At 37.1% G+C, this 27,945-nt stretch overlaps 1 protein-coding gene across 4 annotated transcripts in view; it reads right to left on the bottom strand.

The window, feature by feature from the left end:
• TASP1 (taspase 1) overlaps positions 1-26,073 on the bottom strand; it is a 76,659-nt gene extending 50,586 nt beyond the window's left edge. Inside the window, exons 1-7 of one of the 4 annotated variants that reach the window (XM_027693353.1) lie at positions 25,963-26,073; positions 25,384-25,601; positions 23,684-23,751; positions 22,338-22,406; positions 14,736-14,856; positions 13,475-13,559; positions 7,748-7,827 (exon numbers count right to left, since the gene is read on the bottom strand). In XM_027693353.1, coding sequence (XP_027549154.1) covers positions 7,748-7,827; positions 13,475-13,559; positions 14,736-14,856; positions 22,338-22,406; positions 23,684-23,751; positions 25,384-25,528 — 568 coding nt within the window. In that variant the 5' untranslated portion in view covers positions 25,529-25,601; positions 25,963-26,073. The remainder of the gene's footprint in view (positions 1-7,747; positions 7,828-13,474; positions 13,560-14,735; positions 14,857-22,337; positions 22,407-23,683; positions 23,752-25,383; positions 25,602-25,962) is intronic. The other 3 variants (XM_027693350.1, XM_027693351.1, XM_027693352.1) reach the window with 3 other exon arrangements.
• Between the last annotated feature and the right edge of the window lie 1,872 nt (positions 26,074-27,945).

The following is a 27,945-nucleotide window of genomic DNA, read 5'->3' as shown; positions in this document are numbered from 1 at the left end:
TGTTTTAGCAAGGACTGATGAATAACAGCCTTTTGATATTAAAAGGAAAATAATTACTGTCAGTAATTATTAATTCCTCTTAGCAGGATGAACCAGCTAATACCTCCAAAGTGCCCCAAAAACTGTGAAATAAAGGAGCAGTTCATAATTCAAAACTGAACAATTTTTTCCTCTGACATAGTTATGCCCAACTTCAGTTAAAAATAAAATGTCTTGAATCTTAAATTTGAATTTTTCTCTCCAGAATAAGGGAATAAAGACCAAAGCAAGTGAAAGGCTGCCTGCCCTCAGTTTACTCCTGTCTTTGTGATGTTCTACCTATGTAAAACCACTATAAAGGCCACTAAAATAAGCAGCACTCTGGTTGCTTTGTCTTGCTCTACTAGTGGCAAAAGAAACTGAAAAACTCAAGTGAGCTTCAAACTAAACAAATGAAAGATGAAATTAGAGTTTTCTGAAAACATCCTCTAAGTTTGGTCCTTGACAGAGAATATATTATGGGGTTTTAAGTTCAACAAAACATTTCATGGACTAAAATACAATCCAGAATTCAAATGTGCTTAGTTGACAATGCACACACAACATGGAAAAATAACCCACTGCAAATTTATTTTGAAAATAAATAGTACATAGAGAAGGAAAATTCCTACACACAGTTTGAGTTCATAATTCACATTAAATCTAAAACAAAACCTCAACCTTGTAGTGCAAGGACACTAAGAAATTTCACTTCTCCTTAATGACAGTATAAAAACCACTCTCACCTTCTCCAACAAGACAGCATATTCCAAGCTTGAGAAGAGGAAAGGGACACAACACAGTGATGAAGACAGGCATGTTTTCCTAAAACAAATGCAATATAGCTACATCAGCCTGATGTTACCTGGGGCCAAGAAGAAAGGGAAGTAAGAGAGGCAGAGCTTACTGACTGGGGAGGAAGCTACAAAGAGAGGTAAGGGAGCAGATGGAATTTCAGTTTGAAAAATTACTGAATCACAGCCCAGAGGTATTATTGTTGGAAATCTATGGAAAGGTATTTAGTAAAACATTCTTTGATTGTGCTCAAGAATTTAAAAGTTCAGTTGCAAATCAAGTAAGTGCTTTCAGATAAAAATCCCTGGCAGTAATCCCTACCCAGTAACAGCATGGATGCTCAAACTCACGCTTAGAAGAGATGAGTTTTGGGAGCCAGAGAATACAACCAGCTATTCTGTCCAGCTCCCTCACTTATGCACCTATTGGCATAAAGAAAACTACTTCAGAGCTGCTAGGAGAGAAAGAAGAAAAAAAAGGACAAAAAACCCCATAGCTTTACAAAATAACTGTCTGCTCATCTTAAAGTGCCATGCTCAGGCCTCATCCAGATTAAAGACTTAAGAGCTGACAAGAGAACTAAATATTGTTAACCAAACTACTAAAATATTATTAAACAAAAATATTATTAAAAGCTCAGCACCTCAGTCTCACATTTATGGCATTTATCACATGTTCCTGCAATGCAGCCTGAGGTGACTCTTTAAGAACGAATGAATAATCACCAAGGACCCGAAAACACCTTCCCAGTCCTCCACATTCTCTCCCTGTGGAGAATGTTCAGTGGCTGAGCACAGAATAGGTGGAAGTAGCTCCTGCTCAACACCCCTGGCCTGCAGGAGAGGTTGGTATTATGGGATGTGTTGTTAGAATGTGCACTTGAGAATATGACGTATTATCTGTAAATGCAGAAGAAAAATCTCCCAGGTACATTGTGCTCAAAGCTAAGACTGTTACAGATGTTCCCATTATCAAAAGGTTTTTGTATTCCTGGGTACCCTGATGAGAAAGGGCCACAAGGCCTTCATTACACAGTTAATTAGCACAAGGTTCATCTCCTAAACTAGCATGGCTGGATAATAAATGTAGCTTTTTCACAGGCTTTTTTCAACGTTATCACCACATAACAGAAAGAGATGAGAAAATAATTTTCACCAAGCAGGTCAGTGGAAGAAAAAGAAACAGATCATTAGTCTCTGAGTCAGTTCAGAGATGTCATCTGTGTGCCATTTGATTGATATAAAACTTGCACATCATCTACTCATCTCTTGTACTAATGCTGTTGGCACTCTGATCATTCCCTTAACTCTTTTTACTGTTACACTACATAAAAGTAAAAATTTAATCAAGAATCTTGACAGTTCTATGAGATAATGATACAGTGACTAAGTAAATGAAAGACAACTGTACTCCCCATTCTACACAGCTTTTCAGAACTTTTTCTTAGTCACCTTTCAAAGCCCATCAGAAATGATCCAGAGAACAGAGGTAGGAGAAAAATTATTAGAGAGAAAATCAGACTTGTCCTACTCATGCAGTCCTTGAAACTACTGAATTGTACATACAGAAAAAAATGCAAGACTAAGGCACTATTTTTCTTCAAATAATGGTACTATTGATACACATCCACTAATTAATTCTAGGCCTGTGTACTTTAAACAGGCCTGTAGTTGACAGGCTGTTTATTATTACACACTATCATTTCTTGCCCAAAGTTAATGCAAAACATTTTTAGGAAGAAGTCCATGTTTCCTTAAAATCTCCATGCTTTTATTTACCACATCTCTTCCCCTGCATATTTTCAGGCTACATTAAAGGTTCAGAAAATATTTAAGTGAGCAATTAAGTTTTAAATATAGAAGTAGCAAGTACAAATTTCTAGCACCTCTAAACTGCAAGTCAAGTTCAGGATGATACTCAAACCTTCCTGTTTACACTGGGAACACAAACACCATTTCCAAGGTTTCTATTACAGTCATTAAAAATTATTATGCAACCTGTAAGCTGTTCAGCAGTCTTTGTTTAAAAGCAAACTGTAAATTGAAAATACTAAGAAAAGTCTACAAATATTTTTGAATCTTTAAAGTACAGACCAATCATATAGCACCCCCTGGCAGACAGTTCTTAGAGTCAACTGAAAGAGCCAGAAAGCAAAGCTTTCTGCATTTTATCTTTCTATTCCATATTAAAAGAGAATGCAACTATTGGAGAGAAGAAAATTAAAAAGGAATATACTAGCAAATTAGTTAACCCACAGGAATTCAAATGATCCTGTGAAGAATTCTGTTGAGCAGTTGCTAAAATAAATGGCACAAATGAAAACAGGCAGATGAAAATAAATTTCATTTTAACAAAGCTATTTTAAATGACAAATTAACACCACTTAGGCTTGTGTTGGGACTAAAAGACTACTAGTGCTACTTCCCATGTTGTCATACTTTGACAGAGACTGCAACATGAATGGGAAAAAAAGGCACTTGTCATCAAAAGCATATTAAAAAAAATAAGCTACCTCTCTCAGAGCACTGCTCTATAGATCTGTACTTTATCACAAAAACTCAGGGTAAACTGCTGCTGGACAAACCATTTCTTAGTACTTCCTGGAAGAAATCTCTTTTTTTTTTTTTCCATCAAGAGACCTTTCCTGCACCATGGAAATTTTCATTAAAAGCATCTTCTAGGTACTTTGGCCCAACTTTTTTTCCTGGTTAACTCACAGCCATTATCTTGGCTGCACTTGGCTGTTCAGATTGGCAAGTGAAACGACAATATTATGTACAAATCCAGGGAGGATTTACATCCTGTATTCAGATTAACCAAGCTTCCTAATCAAATCCCCCTAAACCCTTGAGTTTCTCTCCAGATCACTTCCATTCTCCCCCTAAAAACAATGGAACAAAACATGGTGTGAGCCCCTGCCCTGAGGCACTGACTGGACCCCATAGCACAGTTCCAGCAATATGGCAAATGGTTTTCTTAATGCAGTAATGATGAGGTGAGGAGAGACCTGGGAGTGGGGCAAGTTTTGGGGGTTTGGAGGACAGGTAGGCAATACTGACACTGGCTAGGGTGTCACTAGAAGTATAACAGTCTGCATGACACTTACCTAGAAAGGGCTCTCCCTAATTAAAGAATTCAAGAGCTAAAAGATAAAAGGGAATTTCCCTGCATGCACACAAATGGTTAAAAAAATGAAAACAAAGTATGAGTATAAAGGGCCTGTTACAAGTGGAATTCCAAACCAGCTGACAGTAGCACTGACTCTGTTCAACAAGATGTGATTTTACTGGGGACATTAAGTTATTCAAGGTAATAAGAGGACTTGACTGAAGGAGGATTTGGAGTAGAAACCTGACAATAAAGCTTCAGCTTTTATTCATCAAGTCTCAAAGTAATGAGAATTAGTTAGTTCTTGAAACAACTCATAGTTGTAAAGGTTTTTGCAGGTGCTGAAACTAATACAGGTTCAAGAGGAAGCAACAATTTCATGGCAGAAAATGCCACTGTTCGCCTCCACATATGCCGGAATCAGTCAGGAGTCAGGAATTTAGAGTCTGGGGTAACATAAGGGATAGAAGAAGGGAAGTATATATTTGCTCTATTCTTACATTCTTCCTTAAGCATAATTTGTGGCTACTCTTGGATTCCAGTTATCCAATCATGTGGACCCACTGCAGCTATTTTTGTTCTTATATAACAATTTACTGAAGTGCTTACACTCACCTCCACAGTTCCAAGTTTGCTGCACGAGTAGTTGCCTTCCTTCTCTCTCCCTCCTAACACTTAACATTGTAAGCACTGAAAGATGCTGTCTTACACCACATTAAATTCGTCAAATCGATTAATTAGCATCTACTACTGGCTGAACAGACAATTTCAGATAAGTGTTTTGGTTATTACTAGTGCAGGCACAGATACTGGCAGCTGAAGATGTACCTCAAACGTTGCATATTTAAAGTGTATTTTTAATATTTGTAAGAGATCGTATTACGCAGTAATTTAGCATTTCTAAACTGTAATTCCACTCTTAGCACTTAGATTACACTTTCAAACCAGTCTTACTAGCACAGGGTAACAAAGCACTGGGAAAAGCCAGTATGGGCTCTGTATTGGCAGGCATTAGGCTCTAGTATAGGCAGGAATTAATAAATTCAGCTTCCTTGCAGGCTGTGGGCAACACAGGCAGATCCCATTTCAGGTGTTGTTTTATTTTAAACCACCCACTCTGTGCACTGGAAAGCCACCAGATTCCTACAGACGGTAGAAATCCCATTTCCTCACATACTTGGCAAACTGAAGAAGACAAAGCAGGTGAGCCTTGACATAACCTTGATGTAGTTCAACAAGTAAAGTGGTTTAAAACATGCTTCAGTTTGGTGCTGAGATATTTCGATAGTTCTGAGGGAATTATGGAGTGTGATGGCAAAGCTAATCCTGCCACTTTCTTTGTTACTGACCACAGGGTGAGCCCCATCCCTGCAAACCGACCCCCAGTCCCAGCCTTACAGCCTGTGGAACATTGCTCTTCCCATTTCAGGTCTGGGAAAAGGGAGACAGGATAACACAACTTCAAGAATATATTTTCCACATGCAGCACGGAGAAGCCAAAACATGGACCTAGTTCCTCCTGTTAATATTTACTATAAGAACATGTCTAAATCTGGATTAGGGGTTTTTGGGGGGGGGTTGGGTTTGGTTTCTTTGTAATTCAGTTATTATACGTATTCTCCTGGTGTTTGGCAATTAGTTCAGCTCTTCTTTTACAGAGCTATTCATCAGTCATGGAATTTCCAGTTAATTTACCCCCAATTCTCCATGAAAACCCTACCACAGCAATTGTAGCAAGCACAATCCAAAGGTCTCCCTTCATTTGAAGTTTGTTACATTATTTAACACAGCAGCTTGCTTCAGATGAGATCTCTTTGTGGTTGCTTGGAAACAACATTCTCTTTAATTGTTTCTTAAGGTATCTAACCATCCCTTCCACAGTAACATTGGATAAATCTTTAGCTTTCTTACATATAACCTGTGAGAGAGTTTCCAATTTTTCAGCTCTTAACAATCCCATGTTGTCACACATGGTGTTAATGGTTACTTTCCAGTCCCACTGACCAGAGGTCAATGTGATACAAAACTAGCTTTGCTAAGGATTGGGATGAAAATCATTATAACACTTTCTACAACTGATTTTTCACATTTCTGTTTGCTCTTTCTTGCTGTTCTGTTGTTTTTTTAAAAGAAAAGAAACGAGAAATACTACATTAATGATTATATTGCAAAATTAACTTGTCAGTCCTGGTTGTTTCAACTCTTCTGATGCAAATTGTTTTGTTAAATAGAAGTATGCTGAATGCACTGAGTAGACAAAAAAAAAAGTGGTATTTTGGAGCTTGGTTATTCTTCTAATGTTTCTCCAACAAAAATTCACAGTCTGGATCAGGCAAACCAAAGTAGCAGTAGTCATTCTTATTTTTAAGATGCAACATGTAGATTTGCTCCAATCAGGGTATATTTTTACTAGTAAAGGTATCATCTGGCAATTAATGTCACAACCTAATAATCTCCGTCACAACAGAAACACACTGGTACTAGAAACAATGGAGACTTGTGCATGCAAACAGAATTAGTCAGGAGATCTCCTTTCTAAAGCATCTCCTATACTACTTTCCCACAAAGCAAAAAAAAAAAAAAAAACCCACAAAAATCCCAAAGCCTTAAGTGGTTTTACTTTTTCTAAAGCCATAGAAATAAAGATGTTCGGCTTAACTGAGCCCAACAGTTGTTCTGCAAATGCTGTTTTGGACAGCACATGGATAGGGCAAAAGTTGCAGTCATGTGGAGCCAGAAATGAAAACTTTCTGTTCAAAATGAAATGTACCATGAATATGTATGAAAATTGGCATGATCAAGTAAAACAGTGCCACTGTTTCAGGGGTTACACTTAAGCATTGAGTATTAGCAACTCTGAACTGCAATTTCTAGATATTTATCTACATTTAGAATTAGACCCAATAAAAGGCTTAATGGGAGTTGTGGGCTTCAGTCTCTGACTTAGGGACCAGTTAACTATTTTAAGAAGTAATACTGTTTACTGTAAAATAAAGAAACATTCTGTAATCTTCTGTGTCCTCCTCCTTTGGGTAATGGCCTCTGATTTTTCCTGCATAAGCTCTACAGGCAGCACAGGGCACGTTCACCCCTGCAACAAACTACAGAGTAGTAACAGCACTTTCCAAAAGGCAGGGAGGCTGGAGAAGGGAAGGAAGTGGAGCCACATCCTCCTTTCCATGGGTAAGTGCACTGATTTGTAGCCTAGTTTATAGATGGTGTATCAATATAACATAATCACTTCTTTTATTTTAAGACAAAAAGCTCTCCTAAGAGACTACTACTAATATACAGCACAATCCAAGTCTGTTTTCTGGACTGGGTTATTCCATCATATAGTGAAGCCTATCTAGGTTAAAAAAAAGGCAAATTAATTTGACAGCCTGTTTAGACCAGAGCAGTTCTGGACAACCCATCAGAGATGGGTGTAACTACAGAATCTGAGAGTCAAACTGGCACCTGCCCAATTGTGATACATGGCTAGCTGGTGCTTTTAGGATCCAAGATGGATCACAACTGGAGACTTGTAAGACTGAGTTGTTAAAGAACCTACATTTTGGTAAAAAAATAGGTCCATCAATGGATTTAGTTCTAGAATCACAGATTCACTTCAATGATATGTTGCTAAAATGCAGCTGAAGTAACAGTTCAAAGTTTTTTCTATTTAGATACTTAAATTAGTAAACTTAAACCACCCTTATATATCATAACACCATAAAGCTAGTGGAATGTTAGGAACAGTGAATGGATGTGCACCACAAAAGCTGAGGCACCATCTAAAATTACTCTGTCCTGTTCTTCCTACTGACACCACCAGTTTACTCACTTGTAGCCATGATACCTGGAGGACATGCGGGTATCCCGTGATCAACTGCCCATCTGTAAGCTCCTTCACCAACTAAAAAGCTAGGAGACACAGAAGAGGGAGTTTAAACAAAGCCATATAACAAAATCCCCCTTTTCTTGCAATTATTTTTCCTATTTGGTTTGGTCATTTTTAAATTGTAAGCTATGTTTCATAGAACTGTCAGCTATAATTACACTTGGCAACCTTATGTATTTTCATAATGACTATGCAGCTCTGACATTGGGTTTATCACTGGATAAAAACAAGTGCTATTAAATTTGAAATTCATAACCAAATAGCACCAGCTTTCAACTGCAGCTAAAACAGGACAAAGCCTGTCTAAGACTCTTGCTCTATGTAACAACTTAGATCCTGAAGACCAAGAACATGGGATGAATGAGGTGAGAATGGTACTTCCAGAAAAGTCAGCCAGTGCAACAGGAATATCAAGAAGTACTTCAAGAAGTACAACACTGGCTAAAAATTAAGCTTATTTAGAAGGATTAAGGTCTATTTCATGGAGTTTTTATCAAGCACTTGCAAATGAAACTAGCCTACTGAATTTTTAATATACTTGTAAAAAACCCCAGTCATCTAAGAAGTTTTTTTTCTAATCAGTACTGAACATTTTAGAGTAGTGAGACAGCACACACTGCTGTGACAATGAGTGAGAACAAAACACAGACATGGAATTCTTAGGGAGAGGGGAAAAAAAGCAATCCTCAATTATCTCTGTTGTTTGCTCTTAAAGAAATTCATCTTATTGCCTGAAAAGCGGAATGTAGGAGCTGGAAACCAGACACTTCCAGAAAGACACTGTGTAACACAATAAAGGACAATTATTTCCAATCTTATTTCAAAAGTGGGCTATGAAGTTAAGAAAAACGCAACTGCTTAATGGACATGAGAAGTAAAGACTGAGGATTTACAGCAATTAGAAAAGTTTACAGAAATACCAGACTTACTAAAAAAAAAACAGTCCCTGGGACCACGTAGTTCTACAGTTTCTGAGACCATTATTCATACAGCAAATTTGCTGGCATTAACACTGTTGGAAGTTTTCTTGACAGTGCTGTATCTGACACCTGCAGCTTCCAGTATGTAGTATTTTAAGATGGTACTTTCTATCTTTCTATGATTTAACCAATACAAGAGGTGTGTCCAGTCTTTCCATACAAAAGTCTCAAAAAAAGGCTTATCCAGATGAGAATTTGAATTTATTAAATGCATATTTCTTACCATTGATAGTGCAGGTCCAGATAAGAATTATTCTTGTTGCAAGATACTGTAGAATAAGTTATTGGGTACCTTGGGAGAGCTCAAGTATCTCCTATTAGGTAAGCGAGTGCTCAAAAAACAACCTGGCACTTTCATTAACATAAGAGAAAAATGCAAACTGTAGCCAAACCTAATTAAGTGGTATTCTTCATTGACTAAAAGAAGGTGGTTTTGGTCTTCAGAGTAAAGGTTTTCTATCAACAATACATTCTTGGGAAGTAAATAAGCACTTGCAGTTCAAAACAATTTACACAGACAGGAAGGTTAAGTAGGGAAAGCATCAAGCTCAAACATTAGGAGTTTTATATGTGGTAACTTGAATAGCACAGGTCACTCAGAAACATTGTGTTTTACAAACAGTCTCACAATTGCCTTTTTAATACTTAAAAACACAGAAAAAGTCACTAGTAATCATGAGAGCGCAGAAAAGCACCCGAGAATGTCTCATAATTTAAGTGATATGACTTTTACTTTGTTCACATTTCAGTCCTTAGTTCCTAGATTCCTTTCCTTCTTTAAGATGGGCACAAAGTATTTGCACTTCTGGTCCCAAAGAACAGCTAGATTAGTTGAAGCAGAAAGCTAATTGAGGCTCCATAACACCCCAGAGATCATCCACCTTTTTTTCAACTATTCAGATGTCTTGAAAAGACAGTGTAATCACAGAAAAGTTAAAATAAACTGTTTACAGGACAAATAACGTCAGAATCTCAGTGCTTTGTTGTCTGTACATAAAAATAAATGTACAGACAAGCTTAATTTATTGGGGGCGAGGGAGAAGAGGGAATAAAGCACTATAGAAAGCAGTCAAAACCACCCTGAGTTTCAAAAGCCTTTAGGCTAATTCAAAATACAGTTTTCCAAAGGGGGGGGAAAAACCCAAAAACATAAACAAAGCATGAATGGGTTTGTTCTCTGCTACTCTGAGAGTTGGTTCTGCACAAACAAGATATAAAGATCTTTCTTGCAAATATATCAGAGTAGTCTGTAGTTGTTACAGAACACACAGAAGATGTAAACATCCTCCCAGCAAGGAGCCAGTGCTTGCACATGCCTTCCAGTTAGACATGCTAGACCATATTAATAGAAAATGCAAGTAAAGGTCTCTAAAATGGTCTTTTCTGAGAATTTTCTCCAAGAACTTGGTTTTCCTGGTGCTGTTTGCTCCAAACACAACCATTTAATAGGGGCTGTAAGGAGACAGGTCACACCAAGCTAAATGGAAGCAGGTTTGGTTCATTAAAGGTGGTCAAGGCAATCCTGGATGTAACAAATTCACTTTGTAATGTTTTATTATAAAATGTAGCAAATCACTCTGAAATCATTGATACAAAGAAGAATTTGTTCTGAAGAAATACAGAACAGAGGTAAAAGGGGGTGGAAGTCTTCATGAATTCACTCCAAGCACTTTCTTGACTATGCACAGCCCCACAAGTTACACGATTTATGTATTCTGCACAAAATACAGTAAAATTGAAGCAATTACAAATCCTTGTATATTTAAATGGGAAAAAAAAAACAACAAAACAAAACCTAAGGAGAAATTCTTTGCCATAGGGGTTAGTATTAATACTGAAAAAGGAATATGGGCATGGACTTGATGTCAGTAGTACTAAGGAGTTCTAAGAAAGGACACATTTAGGTGTGTTTGTGCTATCCTGCAAATCTTACAAATCTACATTTAACAGCAAGTAGATGTAAATAAGCCTTTTTTCCTTAGAAAGGTCAAGGTTTCAGTGTAAGAAATAGAAAATCTTCAAGTTTATTACTACAAAATGTCTAATCCATTATTAAGTGACTAAAGATCACTTCCAAAGATTCATCCACTTTGTAACTGTGCTATTAAAATAGTGCTTTCTTTGGTAAAGTTATACAACAAACAGGAATATCTTACAGCAGAATATGTAAGATTTATGAGTATTTTCTGTTCCTGCATGAGAGAAAATCCTGCCAACACTGAGCAGAATAAAGTAAGGCAGAAAGATGTAAGGACCTTAGAGGTTTCAAGAAATGCACTCATGCATCCAGGGATACTCTAAACTTTTTAAATTCTAATTTGGGTAGTGGAGTTCTGTGTTTCAAACAATACAACTAGAGACTGATCCAGAAGGATACACTCTACAGAGCAATTTGCAGCAAATTGGATACATCAGTTCAGACACTTGATCACTCCTTGCCATCTCTGAATAAATCAATTCACACTCATTAGAATTTCTTCTACTGAAAATTAGAAATACACCACTTTGAACTGGTTTTGAACTCACTATAAGAACAGACCCTTAACAGTTACAAGCAGGTCAAGCAAACTGACTTCATGTGTTCCTTTATAGAGAAAAACCTCCATAATCCCACTTTTACTAATCTCACAGCTCCTGAATTTTTCTTGTGTGGTCATGTGCCAAACATTCTGGCCAGAAAACATTAAGGCAGCTTATATCATGCTATAGGAACAGTCTCTACCATCGGTTTCTTTAACAAACAGTATCTAGAAGACTCCCCAGTACACTATTTGCCAATGACAAAGAAGATGAAAATTGCACATCTTCACAGACAAAAAACAGTTACTAAAATCCTGACACTTGCTAGGAATGCCAAAACATGGCTGCTCTCTTGTCATTTAACTATATGTGTTCCCAGCTTGTGCAGGAATGCATTTCAGTCCCAAAACAACGTGTGACACCAAGCCCTGCCAGAAAGGCGAGGCATGAAATCATCCACAGCCCCCACCTTCAGTGACCATGAGCTCTGTCATCTGAACTCGGGATACCCTGTGTGTACAAAACAAGTCCAAAGCACAACCCATCATATCCCACTTGTACAGATCGTTTCCAGGGTAACAAATTTGCTCTACTAAAATATGCATTCAAAATCCAGGGTGGGAAAAAGGAAATGAAAATATTTCTTAGGTAACCCAGGTGCACCAATAAACTGCATGTGTTGGCTCCAAAGACAGCTCATCTCTGACCTCGAGATTTTGAGCTCCTCTGTCTTTGAGAGTATTTGATAGCCAAGACCTTGCACAGTCTTTGAAAGATTTAGTTTTGTTCTTTGAGGGCAAGAGGGTGTAGGTTTTTTCCATTCAGTTATTTTTAAAACCATAGCAGCATAAATGAGTTCATAAAGTCACAGTGAACATGCTAAAATGCCCAAGTGCTCTTCCTTACAATAATTCTAGAATGCTGTGATGTTACAGGCAAAACAATCCCAAGTGCTTGCTCCTGTAGTGACTTCAGTACTAGTTCTGGAACACCAAAATACCCACCCCATTTGACACTCTAATCTAATTCAGGTAAGCCTCACTTCCTTCTGACAGCCAAAGAAATGAGCTAACAGCAATTGAAATTGAAGTTCCTATTTCTTAGTAAACCTCTCTGTAGTTACTCTCTGCTTTCTCCATTAAAGAAAGCAGTTTTAAATGCAAAATCTATCTGTAAATGGTTTGGTTTCAGGCTGGCTGTTTTTGATCTATGCACTTACTTTGCAGCATGACAGAACACTGAAATCCTGCTCTTCCTCACTGTTTAAACTGGAATACTATACCACCCAGCTATGAACTACTTGGCTAATTTTACAGAGTAACACAGTAAGGAAAGCAAAATTTGTGAATCTAAATACACATATTTTAAAATACCAAAATTCTGGTTTAATACTTCTGCAAATACTGACCATTAGTTAGAAAAAAGGTAGCAAGTTCTGCCACAGGTGACAGACAACAGCAGTCAATTAATACGAATGAATTATTCAAGTTCTCTACCTGTCAATTTAAACTGCTAATGAGAATAAGATGGTTTTAAGAATAATCAGTTCTGACATTTCTTGGATTCTTTCCAAAATGATGCAATAATATTTAAAGTTACTATGCATTTAATAGTTACCTCTTCCATCTAAGTATCACACCCATCTCAGTAAGAGAGTGCTTGTTTCCATTTTTGTTATAAATACTATTAAATCTATCTTTAAAATAAGAGGAAGTTACTAAACACTGCACATTTCCACACTATAGCTACAAAATAAAGCCATAAAGGCAGCAAAGTAGGACTATTTTTTATACTTGTTAAAAACCTTGTTGCTTTTTTTAAAGGTAGACACAGGCAAAGGCAGTAGAATTGCCCTTTAACCTTGATGTATTTTGGGATTTTTCAAAATGCTACAGTAGCAAATGTAAGGATTGAGTATTACAAATGGAAATAATCACACAGACAGAAACTATCACAAAGTTGATGTTGCCATTTATTCCTAATACGTCCTTCTACCCACAACTTCATCGAGTGCACAAGATGTTTCAAGATCAGAGCACAAAGCTTATCTCCTTTTTAAAGGCTGGTACATAAAGCAGCACCAGCCTTCCTGGGGTAAGATAAAACCTTCAAATATGGCATGCATGGAGACCAAAGACCAAAGAAAAGTCAAGCAGAACAAAGCAATTACCAAGGTGGAATTCTGCCAGCAGAGAGTTTTCCCTTCTGCCCTTCACATAACAATCTATTTGCAACCGAAACTGGATTCTTGATTCCTGAAAAGTTAGCAAAAAATGGGAACAAAACATTAAAATATTTTTCCACAGAGCACTGCAGTGTTCATTTTGGCAATGGATGTCAGATTCCTTTAATTTCCAAGGGTTTGTCAAGCCATTAAGAGACACCTTACGTTATGTTTCAATGTGGTAACTACTTTCTCAGTTTTTCCCTCACATCCTGTCAGTAGTCAGCCTGTCAGCCTTCCAGTCAACACCTCCCCCACATTTATTTCAAAAAAGAAAGAACCATATTGGAATAGTAGGAGTGATCTCCTACCACAGAAATCTCAAGTTAAATCTATTGTATTCTAAAGGCTAAAGATGTTTTATGGGCATTAATTTTTCAAGATGGAAAGTGTTTGCATTTGGACCTATCAGGCCAGAGCAGGGATTATAGGATTCAGGTTTAGCTTTCTCTCAGTCCCTCATTTCCTCCTTCCCCATGGTTGGAAGGATACATTTTTTAACAAACAGGCCTTGAAACACTTAATTTTACTATTTATTTTAGATTTATATCTACATGAGGAAGCTATTACCACAGTTTAGAACTATTCTAGGATAAAGAACAAAGCTTGAAAACTTGTCAGAAAAGCTATTCAAAAGTAACAGCTAAGACTGTTCATGTACTTCAACAAAACCTCAACAATCCCTATTTGGGACTGTATATCTATATTTGTTATGTACTGAAAGCTAAAACTAGACAAAAAAAGAGAAACACACTAGTTCTCAGATTAAATAAGTCCCATATGCAAATAAATGATTGAATTATATACCAGTAACTTCTTTGAGAAGGCTGAGAACAAAAACAAATACAAAGCCTAATTTAAATGCCTGTAATATTTTTTAACAATTGAATTTTATTATGAAGTTATCGTTCTACAAATTCATCTCAGCAAACTCAGCCCCACTGTGAATATTGTGTGGTATCATATAACTGTTCTGCATCAAAGGATTCTCAGTGAACTAATAAGCCAACATGTTACATAAAGCAAATTAACACAAACCAGCATTTTAGGGGGCAGGAATGCCTCTCCATTTTCTAAAAGGCCAGAATTTATTTAAATGGGGTAAAATTTACAATGTGTCCCCTCCTTCAAAACAATAACAAAAAAGAACAAAACTGATCTTTGCACCTAAATCAGTATTTAGCTTTATAATACATAGTTAACATACCACTCAGTGCTCCAACTGCTCCAAAATTTAATGACTTTCCATCCATTATACTGGCATCACATTCTATCTCACCCAGAAGGTTTAGGTTAGATCCCAATCCTGCATTTGTGAAAGGAGAATCCTAAAAATAAGAACAAAATATTGTAAGGCCACATCCATAACAGACTAGACTGATCAAAACCTCTGTATAATTGATCTGACAACACTGATCTCGGTGCAGGGCATTTTCTTATTTTAGCAGTTTGATCTTCCACAACAAAAACAAGGGCAATTTGAACAGAGCATCTGAAATGACTACAATGGACACCTCTCACCTTCTATAGGGTATAATAACACAGTAATACAAAAACCAGTCACCCAACAATTTATGATCATTTCTATTCAAGCAAAAGCCTTACAATCATTCAATATTTAATTAATTAATGAATTAATCTAATAATCACTGCACAGTGTACCTTTGAGCCTCCCAAGTATGACACTGCTGCAAAACAGAACTGTACTTTTTCTGAACATACTAACCTATGACTGCAGCTCTGCAAGCAGAAGTGAAGAAATGGCATCACCAACAATTCACTCTCTAAAATTTCTATTTGACCATCAGCATGAGGACAGTCACTACTGTGGTCTGGAAGTTTCTCGACTAAAAACCAAGATTTATTTCATGGCAAGTACGGAACAACATTTAGCAGCATCATAAACCTAACTCCTTTTTTATTAGCACCTTCTGTGGCTTTTAACAAACCCAAGGTTCTCAAACAACAAAAGTTTTGCATGCTAGAATTACACCCCATTTTCACCCACCCATTTCATCAGAGCATCCCCATGACTCTAAAACCACAAAATTTCCAAGTAGCACATTTCAAAAGTCTCACTGCCAGCTCAATATAATCCCCCAGCTCAATATAATCCCCTCTTTCTAGATGCAAGCACAAAAGGAACACAGGACAAAGAAAACAACCAAACAGTACAATTTCAGAGAGATGCTGCAGGCTTTCAGTTTTCCCTTGTTTAAATTACAACCAGTGTACAAAACCTGATGTGACAAAGAGTTGTCTAGACCACATGTGAACATGTCAGTGAAATGAGATGGTCATACTTCTACAGTACACGTAATAAAGGCTGAATCAGGAAACAAATTACTGGAAACAGCTCAAAGTTCTGTCTTAAGTGTTAAGGGAACTGGTTTGCTTTTGTACATACTGATTTGCAATGAATTCAAAGGAACAAAAGAGAGAGGAGCACACAGAAATGAAAAATAAATCTGATGTCAGCTAGCTTTTGTTAACTTTCAAATGAGCAAGTAGTGAGTAAATTCAAAATCTGTTTTCCAAGATGTTGACTCTAATTTACAGAGACATTTAAAGATTTCTTAGCGTTTGAGTCACCAAAATGCTACCTTCCTGAAGAATCATGAGTACATAATAGATAATACATAATCATGAAACTCCTTTATTTTCTGCTTTTTCCTTCTGAAGCAGCACAAGATTTTATCCCGCTTTATCCCATCCTATTTCAATCCACAACAGTTCTTCCAATTCACTGCGTATATTCATTCTGTTGTTCATTTTGACAGCAAAGCCTCACAGCAAATGAATAAATTTGAAAAGATTTTAGGATAATGAAACATTTGCAGTTAAGTGTGGCAGAAATAACTTTCCCTAAAAAGGGGAAGGGACGGGGAGAATATGTTTTTAAAAAACAAGATGGCCTAGAAAAGGCAGAAAACTCCGAGTAGCCACTGGCTTAACCGACTTCATCGCTCCCCAGGCTCTACAAGTACGAAGACAATGAAGTTGGTGAAGTTTAGAAAAAAAGGAGCAGAGAAGTGGTGGAAGGAGTTGAAAGTGAATGGTGAATGGTACTTGGAGGATACAGTAAAAACAGGAACACTCAGAATGAACAACGCTTGTCCAAGTTCCTGGCCCCGGGGTAATCAGAGTGCAAAGACCTGTGAGCCTGGAAACAAATCTCTGATGTTCTGTTCCAAAGACATTCACTCAGGGTGTTACACTCAAGAACATCAGCAAGGGGAAAAACTTTGTGCTCCACAGATTTGCCACAAAGCAGAGACAGCTTTAGAGCAGATGTCACGGACAAATAAGGGGCATAAGAAGGACTCATGAAAGAAGAAGTTTAAATAAAGGTCCAGAATCTTCTGCAGTCAAGACACAAAGCTCTCTACCAGCTGATAAAGGTAATAATCAAAAGAGAGTAGGGAAAAAATACAGGATATGGAATGGTACTAGTTCACTTTATGTGTCAAGATCTAGATGTGCTTCAATGCCTTGGCACAGCACCTTCACTGGCACAACACCAAGAGATACTTTACTCAGAGGATCTCAAGACAAAAGGAATGCCATTCGTTTCTCCCTACAGAACATTTAGCAGAATACTACAGAATTTTTAATAAATAACAATTCTACATGGAACTGAGATGTCTCTTTGGTGGCATAACTCTCATATTAGGACTCAGAAGGAATCTTACCAGTACAATCAGTCACAACATGAGTAACTTCTCCAGTGAAAAGAAACAAAGACCAAATTCCAAGCACCTGTTCAAAATTTCTGTGGCATTTCACTCAGCTTTACAATCAGACTGCACTCAAGACAGTCTCAGAATTGCCCAGAGGAAGGTGGTCTAACTTCAGACATCTGAAAGGCAATCTGAAAACAGCTTTAAAAAGTGCAGGAACTGGGTGTGAACCCATGGAATTTCTGATATCTACCTGAGTGTCTCTGAGGTGAGATAAAAGCCTTTGAAACGAGGTAGGAAAAAACCTTTATAAAAAATGGAAACAAATTCACACCTACTTCTATGAATAGGCAAGGACATGAAATACACCACAAAAATACAAATCTCTTTTTGAAAATATGAATCTCTGCAAAGTCTGACCAAAAGATCTCAAGACTCTGATATACAAATGGAGGAATACAACTTATGAACTTATGAAAATTAAGGTGTATTTTGAAATGAAAATTCAAAACCTTCAAGGAATGCAGAAACATTAAAAGAGAAGCATGAATGCTTTCAAAGAGGGAAGAAACAAACTGAGTTACCTGGAGAAGTCTCTTCATACCCTCAGAAAGAAAAATGCAGCAGTGCAAGAACTGACAACCATAAAATCGGGAAGAACTAACCAAAGCATGTGTCCAAGAAGAGGGAGGGTGGGAGAGGAGAAAAAGGTTTAATACAAAAGATATCTTCAGGAATATACTTTTTTATTTCAAACCACAGTGATCAGCCTTTTGTATTTCCAAGGAGGCTGAAAAAGAGGAGTAAGCAAAGCAAGCATCAGCTTTGCATGTTAACAGCAAGCCCTGCTACCACAGAAAAGGAGGAAGAAAGAAGAGGCAAACAAAGCATTTTAACAAAATATAAGCCTTTAATTATTTGAAAAACACTAAACTACCTGACAATTATTTCACCACTGAAGTATCTCTAACTTACCACGTAAAGCTGTAGCAAAGGAGGCAACAGGAAGCTTTAGGATGTGAAACAGGAGTTTCATTTTCCCAAGTTACCCATCTTGCAAAAACTCTCAAGCTACTGAGGGTATCGTTTAAATTTTTAGAATCCTTTTTACTCCGAGACGCATTTATAAATGTTCTGGCAGCAAACACAGGGATCCTGACGTTTCTAGCTGCAGTCAAAGCTGGAATGCTCAAAGAAGTTAATCAACTCTAACACTTATATCTCAGCAAATAGTTAAAATGCTCTGCTTTCAATGGACTTTAAAGAACATTCCATCCATCTCTGATACAGTTTTGGCCATGGCTTATTTGCAACTTTAAAAGCAAATTCAAAGTCTACAGGTATTTGTTTTTGTACAGTAGAACTTGAAAATTTATTTTGCTCTGGGAGTTTAGTGCCAACAATCAATATTCTACATGGATGAGCCATGTCCCTTTCAATTACACCAGCTAAAATGTTTTTAAAGGACACTTTTGCCACAGATTACTGCCAGTTGCTCTGCTGCAAAACACCATAGTATTGCTTTTAACCAGTATTAACAACTTCCGGTTGATTACCCATTAAAAGTTCATCTTTGGTGGCTGCCTTAATGCAACAAGGCTGCTTCTTGAAACAGAAGTCCTTGGGACTAAGATTGTATACTCAGAAACGTTAATCACTAGAAAAATAATAAATAAAGCACCAAACAAGTTCTTTTGCCGCAAAATCTTGCTGACAGTCACACAAACCCACTGCTTGAATACAACAGGTACAGAATAACCTTTGCATTGATCCACAATAACAAAAAAAAGCAAAATAAAATGAGCAATTTCAGCAGCAAGGAGACAGAAACCCAAAATGTGACAACCGTTTTCTCCATCGATCATATTAATTTCCAATTTAAATGATGTTCATAAAGAACATTCTACTGAAGTCAGATAAAGAAACAGGTGATCTACACATATATTAATCAAGGATTAGACTAAATTTAGGAAACAATTTGAAATCTTCATCAGTTCCTGTCTCCAGTACCTGATCAGTACTTTCTGAAGTGCTCAACAGTCAAAGAAAAGCTTGAATTTGGACATTTTTCTCACAACCCCACATACAGGCAAATCAGCACGTGGTTTTGCTGAAAACAGCAAGTTTCAAGCGGGGTGTGTGGAGGGAGACCTCAACTCTCCCCTGCAAAAAGCTGCCCAAATAATCCTTTTGTTTTAAGAGAAACTCAGACTTCATATGGTGGCTGACAGCAAGTGTGGAGAAATCAATGGTACTGCAATAATACCTTTGCAGAAGCACACAGTGTAAATGATGAGTCTCAAGAAGTGCCTTGTTTAGATCCTTTTTATTACCAAAAACTGAAAGAGGTAAAATGTTCAATTGTTTCTTTGCAATGGCAGCGTTCACAAACTGGAAAACATGAACAGCCTTTAATCAACTTATCAAATACATCCAATGCTTATGAAGAACACCCCAGTTATTTTAACAGTATTCTGGGTCAGTCTTGTTACTTTGCAAAAGAAATGCACCTTTTCTCTAGTTAACTATCACCAGTATTATCTCAATCACAGAAAACCCCTTCACTTGAGATTCACACAGTCCAACAAAGAAAGGCTGTTCCTTCTCCACTTAGAGCCTGAAAAATAAAACAAAACACAGACAGCATACCACAAGCAAACTGTCAGCTTGCTCATAAAAGATCAAGAGCAAATCTTGAGCCCCAACAAGTCTTTGAAGTGATGCCTCTTGGATTAGCTGAGATTCTGTGTAATGGGGGTTGTGTAATTGAGCGGAACTGAGGAAAGAAATTCATCTTCTGTGAGACTTCCACAAGAAGATATTTGTGCCTTGCAAAGACTACAAACTTTTGGAACACAGCATTCAAAGCCCGAGAGAACTGTAAAAGTGATTAAATATTTCAGATAAAGTCACAGCAATGTGTTCTACAGAAACCAAAATATCAAGAAGCTACAGGCAGTGCTTTACAATGGAATCTGTTATCAGGTTATGCAAACTTCTGTTGTTCTGTATCTTCATCTGTATTACAGGGACACAAGTAAACAAACACTGTTTCATGCAGATTTTTTGTTATGTATTTGCCAACTTAAAATGCTAAAGCACAAACAAAAGGAGTGATAGCTCATCAACATAAACCTATATTTTTACCAATAACATTTTGTAGTTGATGAGAAAAACTATTCTGTTTGCTTTGTTGACTTGTTTTCCACAGAGCAACAGAAAAAGCACCAGAACTAAACCAGAAGATGCAGCTCCAGAAATGACAAGAGATGTCTGGAGGTGATGTTCAGAATGAGGTGAGTAGATACAAATCTTTACATATTTTGGAAGCTGCTCATTTAGAAGTCTCCCATACCAGATCCAAAAGACTGCCACTGCAAATCCCAGTGTTTTGAGTCTAAATTTGATTTTTCCTCGATGTAACTGCATAGCCACATACTTTAACCTAAAAGAAGCCCAAATCCCAAATCTATTCCAGTAACAGACAGAAGAACCTCCAATTAAGAGGTTATATAAATCAATTAATAAATGAAAGCAAAAAAATTACATTAATGACAGCAACACAACCTGAACAAAATAACATTTAATTTTAAAAAGGAAAAAAAAATAGGGTTTGTGCAACAGTACACCTAAAAATACTACCAAAGACAATTATAAAACCAGGAACTGGAATGCTGGCAGGCATCAGAACAATAGTAGCAAGACAGATAAGGAGAAAAAGGTTTCTGATTGCAGTAATTTCACAAAAAGTTTTTAATTTCATCTTAAAGCCATAACTTCTTCCATCAATGTTACTTCAGAGTATTTAAATCTACTAAAGTATAAGAAAAGTCTCCTGGGGATAACAAAAACAGATAAACTATTTACCCCAGGCACAGCTGCAAAGAGATACAGAACTGTTGGGTTAAGCTTCTTAAAATATGTTTTCTTCTGTGTAGCTCAGGAACACGATAAAAATCAAAACCCAAAGTGGTTTTTATTTTTGTTTTCCACTGAGGAGGGAGCTGACACACACAACAGCCTTGTGGAGCAACAGCAGCCTCAGTCAGCTTAGGGAAGTGCACTGGAAATAATTCCATTGGAGAGATCCCTGTTTTCCCTGGGTTATATTCTAATGTGTGAGATAACACATGAAAGCAGGTCTGAGCAGCTCAGTGCAGACCAGCAGTGGTGCTGAAAGCCAAGAACCTTGCCAAGGGAACAGTGTGACTGCAGCCCTGGCTCCCAGGCAGCGTGTCTAACACATACTAAAGTGTGTACTCACTGCCTGCCTCACACCAGCCCCACCAAGGACACTCATGAACACTTTCCCAACACATGTGTAAGCAAATCCACTGCTAATCCTCTTGGAATACTACCAGGAATTCCAAACCCAGGAAATTATTTTTACAGCACAACACTTACCTTGCCTTCCTCCTTTGCTAATAAAGTTGGAGGGGAAGAAGCAATTACTGCTACCAGAAGAGGAATACCTGTTTCCATCATTACTGTCCTGAGGGATTAGTGGACCTTGGACAATAACCAAACTGCCCTATTTATATCCCAGAAATGTTTAGCTTTACTCACTCCCACATTATTTCACTGGGACCTTCACTGAAGTCAGAAGCCATAAAAATCTCACCACTCCAAAAAGACACTTTGCCAAAAACCTCCCAAACAGCTGCTCATCAAGACTTTCTATCTTAATTAACAAGTGCCATTTTGAAATAAAAGCATTACTTGTCCTATTCCTCTGCACATATTTTGTCATTAAAATCTGAACCAGTAGGATGATTTTTTTTTCCCTCTCTAAGAAGCAGAGCCAGAACTGTCCATCTGTAGCTCAGTAAGTTAGAAATAAAGTTCCCTACAGAGTGTTAAATAATTCTTTAATAACTGCATTTATTTTTAAAGGGTAAAGACTATCTAAGATGACAATCAAATTGCACCAACTAGACAACTTTTATTCAGTTTGCATTTTTAGAAATTATTTAAATACATTTACTCCAAAACACAGTGGAAAAGCAAAATATAAAATTAGTGCAGCATAAAAATGGAAATCTCAGTAAATTTCCCACTTAACACCTTCCTACAGAAAAATCTGGCAATGCACTCATGGGACTTATTTACTACTAGTCAGAAATTCATACCTCTAATTCTATAAGTGCTGCAGTCACTGCATCTGTGGCAAGAGCACCAGCCTGGAGCTTTTCAATTGCCTGTAAAACAGAATTTTCAGTTGATGATTAAGGAATTCTAATATTCTGTGACTGAGCCCTACATTTTCCCAGTCTTGCACAAAACAAAATCTTCACCAAATTAGTTTAAAACGTAGGAGGGCATAAAAACAAGAGGCACTGGAAACAAGTCAGTATGAAGTATGTGAGGGCAGATCCGAAAGTTGGATTGTACTACCCTGACACTGAGACACGGCATTTAGTAGCAGATTCTTGCATGGTCAAATTTATATCAAAATAACTTTTTATATTATATATAAGTCCTCAAACACTTGATGCTTCAGCCAACAAGTTTCAAATTTTCCTTCCAAGGTTCAACGAAAATTCCTAGTACCATTTATTGCAATTACAGTCAAACTGAAGAAAATTTACAAGCTCATCTAAAAGCCAAAACACACGAACAAATCAAATGTTATCTTCAAATTACAGACACACACAACAGTGAACTTCTAATAGTATTTATTAGATCCATTTTGGACAAGACCTGACAGACGAGTTCCCTCAGGGAACCCCAGGGAACAACTATGGCTTCATCTTCAGCTGCAAGACCTGCAACTGTTTGTTCTTCACAGAAGTTATTTATGTTGGCTACTTAACTTAAGGAGCCACACAGAATTTCAAATTACACTTAAATTCAACAGCATTTTCTCACATAATTAGCTGGAAAATGACTTTCACCAGGGCTAATGCACAACTTTAACGAAGCCAGTGCTATGTCTGGGTGATTTATGAGGCTTCCCATTACAAAATTAGATTGGTATTAGGATTGAGCAACAGAACTGTAATACAAAGTGATAATTATCAGAGGCCAGTTCTGAGACTCTTCTAAAGAGTCTGCCAAGCTCCCAGCTCCTGCTCCCTGGAGAAAGCAAAAGACATTAAAAATTTTGGAGAGAGGTCTTCCAGCTACTCATTCAACACGTAGTACACAGGGCTTTGCCAGCTTTAAACCTAAATTCTTGGAAGAGATTAAAAAACATTAGCTTCAATGGAAATGGAAGTCTTGTCATTTCTCCCTTTCCAGCTTTGATTTTTTTTGATTTGTTTTTCCTGTTTCTACCTCCTTTCCTACTAAGATGTTAAGAGTTATCAAGAAGAAAGTAATTCTAGGAACTCCTGCATTTATGGAGCAACCTGAATGCTGGAGTTTAAATAAATTCCCCAAAGAGTGGACATGGATGAAATCAAAGCATAGACACAATATTTAGCTCCACAATTACTAGAGGCTCAGGAATACTGCAGGAAGTTGTAGGACATACCTTCTGACAGGCTCTTTTGCACACATGCTTGTACTCTTTAGCTTTGGATTCGGAATGATAACCTGCACCTACAGTTAAGGGAAAAGGTAAAACTGTTATATTACCTGTCAAACTGCAGCCTTACAGTTCACACAGAGATTTAACACACAGGCAGGTACAGCCTTCCTTATTCTGGATTACACTGGCATTTCCCTTTTGTACCAATGATTGACAACGTTATGCATTCCAACACTGACTCAAGCACACCCAGTAAAACACAGGATATATCCAGAAATACACAGGTATAAATCACAGCATCAAACAACCTCTTCCTATAAACACTTTGCAAGAGATTTCAGTATCACTCATTCTCGGAGTATTTCCAGCATAGCTTTTTTATTTATTTTTTTATTTTACTTAAAACCCTTGATTTTATGTCAAACTCCAATTTTCCTTTCACCACTGATGTGCAAGTTTGCAATTATCATTCCGCTCATCTTCTCATGTTCATGCTACATTTTTTAGAGCTTGTTGCTCCTGCTTTAGAACCAGGAGAGTTGCTTGAAATAAAGATCATTCAAATTTTTCATCTAATTTTGAGTCTTCATGTCTATCCCATCGCATCAAACCATTCTGCCCTATTTTGTAGCCACTGCCCCTAATTCCATACCTGAAAAACTTATCAACACCCACTATTTGACTAAATGCAGCATCAGAAAAACAACTGCCATGACTGGCACACTGATATTGAAATTCCACTTCTGTTTTACTGGTTTTTGAACTTAAAAATGTGCTTGTTTTTATCTCAACTTCACTTTTGTCACTGTTAGAAATATTAGTTTTGAGAAACTCCATTAAATTAACACTACCAGTAAAGTACAATATATAGAACACTTCTATCTGCTCTTAAAATAGAATACTAGTGTCATCAAATATCAACCCAGAATAAAACTGAGGTTTTGTTCTGTTTTTTTTAACCTTAACGATTTTATAAAGCAAGTAGCATGTTGGTTTTTCAAATATTTTAGGCATTACCTTGCTCAGTTTCACCTCATGTCATCACACATATGGTAAAAACAAATATACAGATGTAAGCATCACTAGTATTTTTATGTTAATAGTATTTAAGAAAGAACATATCAGAAAAGAAATTATGAGCAAGACCACTGCATCACATGTGGAAACAATAAACAGTAACTCATTTAAATATGATCAAAAATTAAATAAAACCAAAAATTGGACTTGAAAGAAAAATTTCAAAAGGACAAAAAAAAGTGAACAGCCTAAAGAGGTTTCAGAAAGCCTTAAGTAGGTTGTCTTCATGGACAAGTTAGACAAGAAACAAGAAATTTAATGAAACAGCTATGTTTGATCTTTCTGTAGGGTAAAGAAACATTCTGAAAGATCTCTTCCACTTTGTAGGTTTCCCAAGCTTAGCAGACAACTGCAGAATTTGATGTTTTATAACCATTTAAATTCAGGGATTTCCTTTGTCAAGGAGAAAAAAAATACCATCCAGAACACCCAAATAGCCACATTTTGGTTAATAGTCTCCTATGCAACTTCCAATTAAACTCTCCACTCCCAGACTTGCACACAAAGTTAATGTCACTTCATGAACACTTCAGCAGTCCAAAGATACTATAAATTTGTGTTGATATTTAGTTTGATATCAAAGTATGCACTGTTTTCATTCCAGCTGTTCTGCTTCCACATCTTACCTGCATGGACAAGCACAAATCCCACTCGTTTCCCTCTTTGGGTTTGCTTTGCTTCGGTCTCTTTGACCACCACTTTTACAGCTGTAACCTGAGATGACTTGGAAGGTAACACTTCTACTGAACTTATCCCCTTCTCCATGATCATACATTGGGATCACCATCTTCTACCGGGAAGGAGCACACTTCCATGCAAAAATAAACTCTGGAGGGGAATCATCCTAAAAACAAATCACGTGTGTACGTTAGACACTGATTTCAAGAGATGGATTTCACACAAATAACCTCAAAAAGAGCTTTTGGAGGAGAGGTTTGAAACACAGAGAGTGGCTCTTGAAAGAAGTTCTGCCTCTTCCCTAGCTAAAAGTATTAATGAAACTTAAAATAATCCAACTCCATGTTTCAAGCTCAAATCAACCTTTTTGCTATGATATAACCTGAGCCTAATAATCTTCCTAGGCACTGGAAGGAATTGTTAATATAAGTTTTGCATTCCATGGTGTCCTTTTAATCAACAATACAACTTACTTCTCCTCCCATCATGTCTAACTAGCACATGAGCAACCCTTTAAAATGCCATACCTTTTTCTTTCTTTTGCAGGGAACAGCTGTTTATTCCTATAATGAACTCCTTCTATACTTTTATAATTCCCCACTAATTTGCAGCAGGAAAAGAAAAAGAGAAATTAACTTTTTTTAATGGCAAAGTGTTTCTAAAACAAAGCCAAATAAGCCTAAAACAGTGAAATACTGTTTGCACAGGTAAGTAAAGCCACAATGATTACTAGTGAACCACAACATGCTTAAGTCAAGCTCAAATAATTTATTAATTCTATTTGGTTTTGATCTTCACCCTTAAGATGTTTACAGAATGTAATGTTTATAGAAAGCTAATTGAAACATTGTCAGCATTTCCTAGTACCTCAAACAAAAAAGTTAAAATGCAGAATGATGCATTTATCATAAGTCACCAAACAAACTCACTGTATTTACTGCTCCTCTTACCTACTGCCTAATACATGTTAATCCTGGCACAAAACCATTTTAGTTCAGCAGGTAAAAAAAAAACAAAACAGGGATATTCTAGGTGTTGAATTAATTCAGGAAGTGAAAATGCATGCAGTGCTAATGCATGAAGGGAGAAAACCTCTAAAACATACTAAAATATGTTACATATTAAGAATTAGATGAACTTTAGGGTCCCTTCCAATCCAAACCATTCTATGACTCTATAACTTTATATTCCAGTATGATGTGCATCACTCCTGCCACCTTGAAAAGGGCTTTGTAACACAACACTGAAAAGTGAACAGGAGTGGAAAAAATGAGATGTTTTAATGCATGAGACTTAAACCACTGACTTTGCAAATGCTCTACAGCTTCCTCCAGTAATTAAACACCACCCCATTTAAAGAACCAAAACTATGCAAACAATGTTTAGCACTGGCACAGAACAAACAGGCTGGTTTACCACAACTATCCTTTTGATAACAAGAATTAGCACAGCTTTGGAGGAAGTTATTTATTTACCCTCACTTCTTCTTAAATGCTAAACATACATAAGTATCTTCATACACTTATAAATTTACATTTCAGAATTAAATAAGAACTTATTGTTATAATTATATATGAACTGATACAAAATTGAAGACCACTATAATATATAGACTCTACAGAGAGAAAAAAGCATTTATGGACTACATCCAATTGTAATGGTCTCCTGTATAAACCTCAGTGCTAAAATGAAAGTACTAATCACTGTATTTACTTCCTTTTTGCTAATAATAGTGAAGAAAGCTCCAGCAACGATTGCTACAGGCAATAAGTCTCTTTCCTACAAACTTCTCTTTGGCACAGACTTCAGTAAAGTGACAGGAACAAGTAAGGAATTTACACTGGAGCAAAAATGGGAGAAATAGTGTGGTGGTAAGGTAAGTAATAATGATGGGTTTGAAAATGGAGACATCACCTAAAGACTTACTAACAGCAGAATTGCAGGCTGAAAACCCTAATTAGACACTGATTTTAAGAGACTAATTTCACACAAGTAACTTCAGAAACAACTATTGAAAGCGAGGTTTGAGCCTTTGCATACAGGTGAGTCTGATGATGCGTCTATTTTTACCAGACAACATATAGCCAACCTATCTCAGTAATTCCCTTCAGCTCGTAACACTTCCTGCACGTCACCTCAATTTTGTCAAACCAATTTCATCTCAAAATATTCTTCACGCCCATTTACATTTCATTCAAAAAACTGCTGCTTCCACTTTGTAAGCTCCTGTTGGACTCATCCTTTCCCTTTCAAGCTTCCTCTAGGATTTATCAGTTGGACCCATCCTACGCCTTTCAAGCTCCTTCTAGGATTTATCGGTGCTCCATCCTGGCTGTCATACTTTCACCACTCCGTATTACACTCACTGCTCTACACCTGCCCGCTACAGAAGCGCTGGAGGAACACACACTGGTCCGCCTCCCGAAGAACGTGAACCAAGGAGATTTTATCAAAGCGCCCCAAAGCCCCTGTGGCACAGCAGAAGTAACTTTGGACCCCAAACACAAACA

Source organism: Neopelma chrysocephalum, unplaced genomic scaffold, assembly GCF_003984885.1.
Source record: "Neopelma chrysocephalum unplaced genomic scaffold, ASM398488v2 Primary Assembly neopelma1_91, whole genome shotgun sequence".
Taxonomy (NCBI): Eukaryota; Metazoa; Chordata; class Aves; order Passeriformes; family Pipridae; genus Neopelma; species Neopelma chrysocephalum.
Note: the sequence above shows the minus strand (reverse complement) of the source record. Positions and strands in the feature narration are given on the sequence as shown.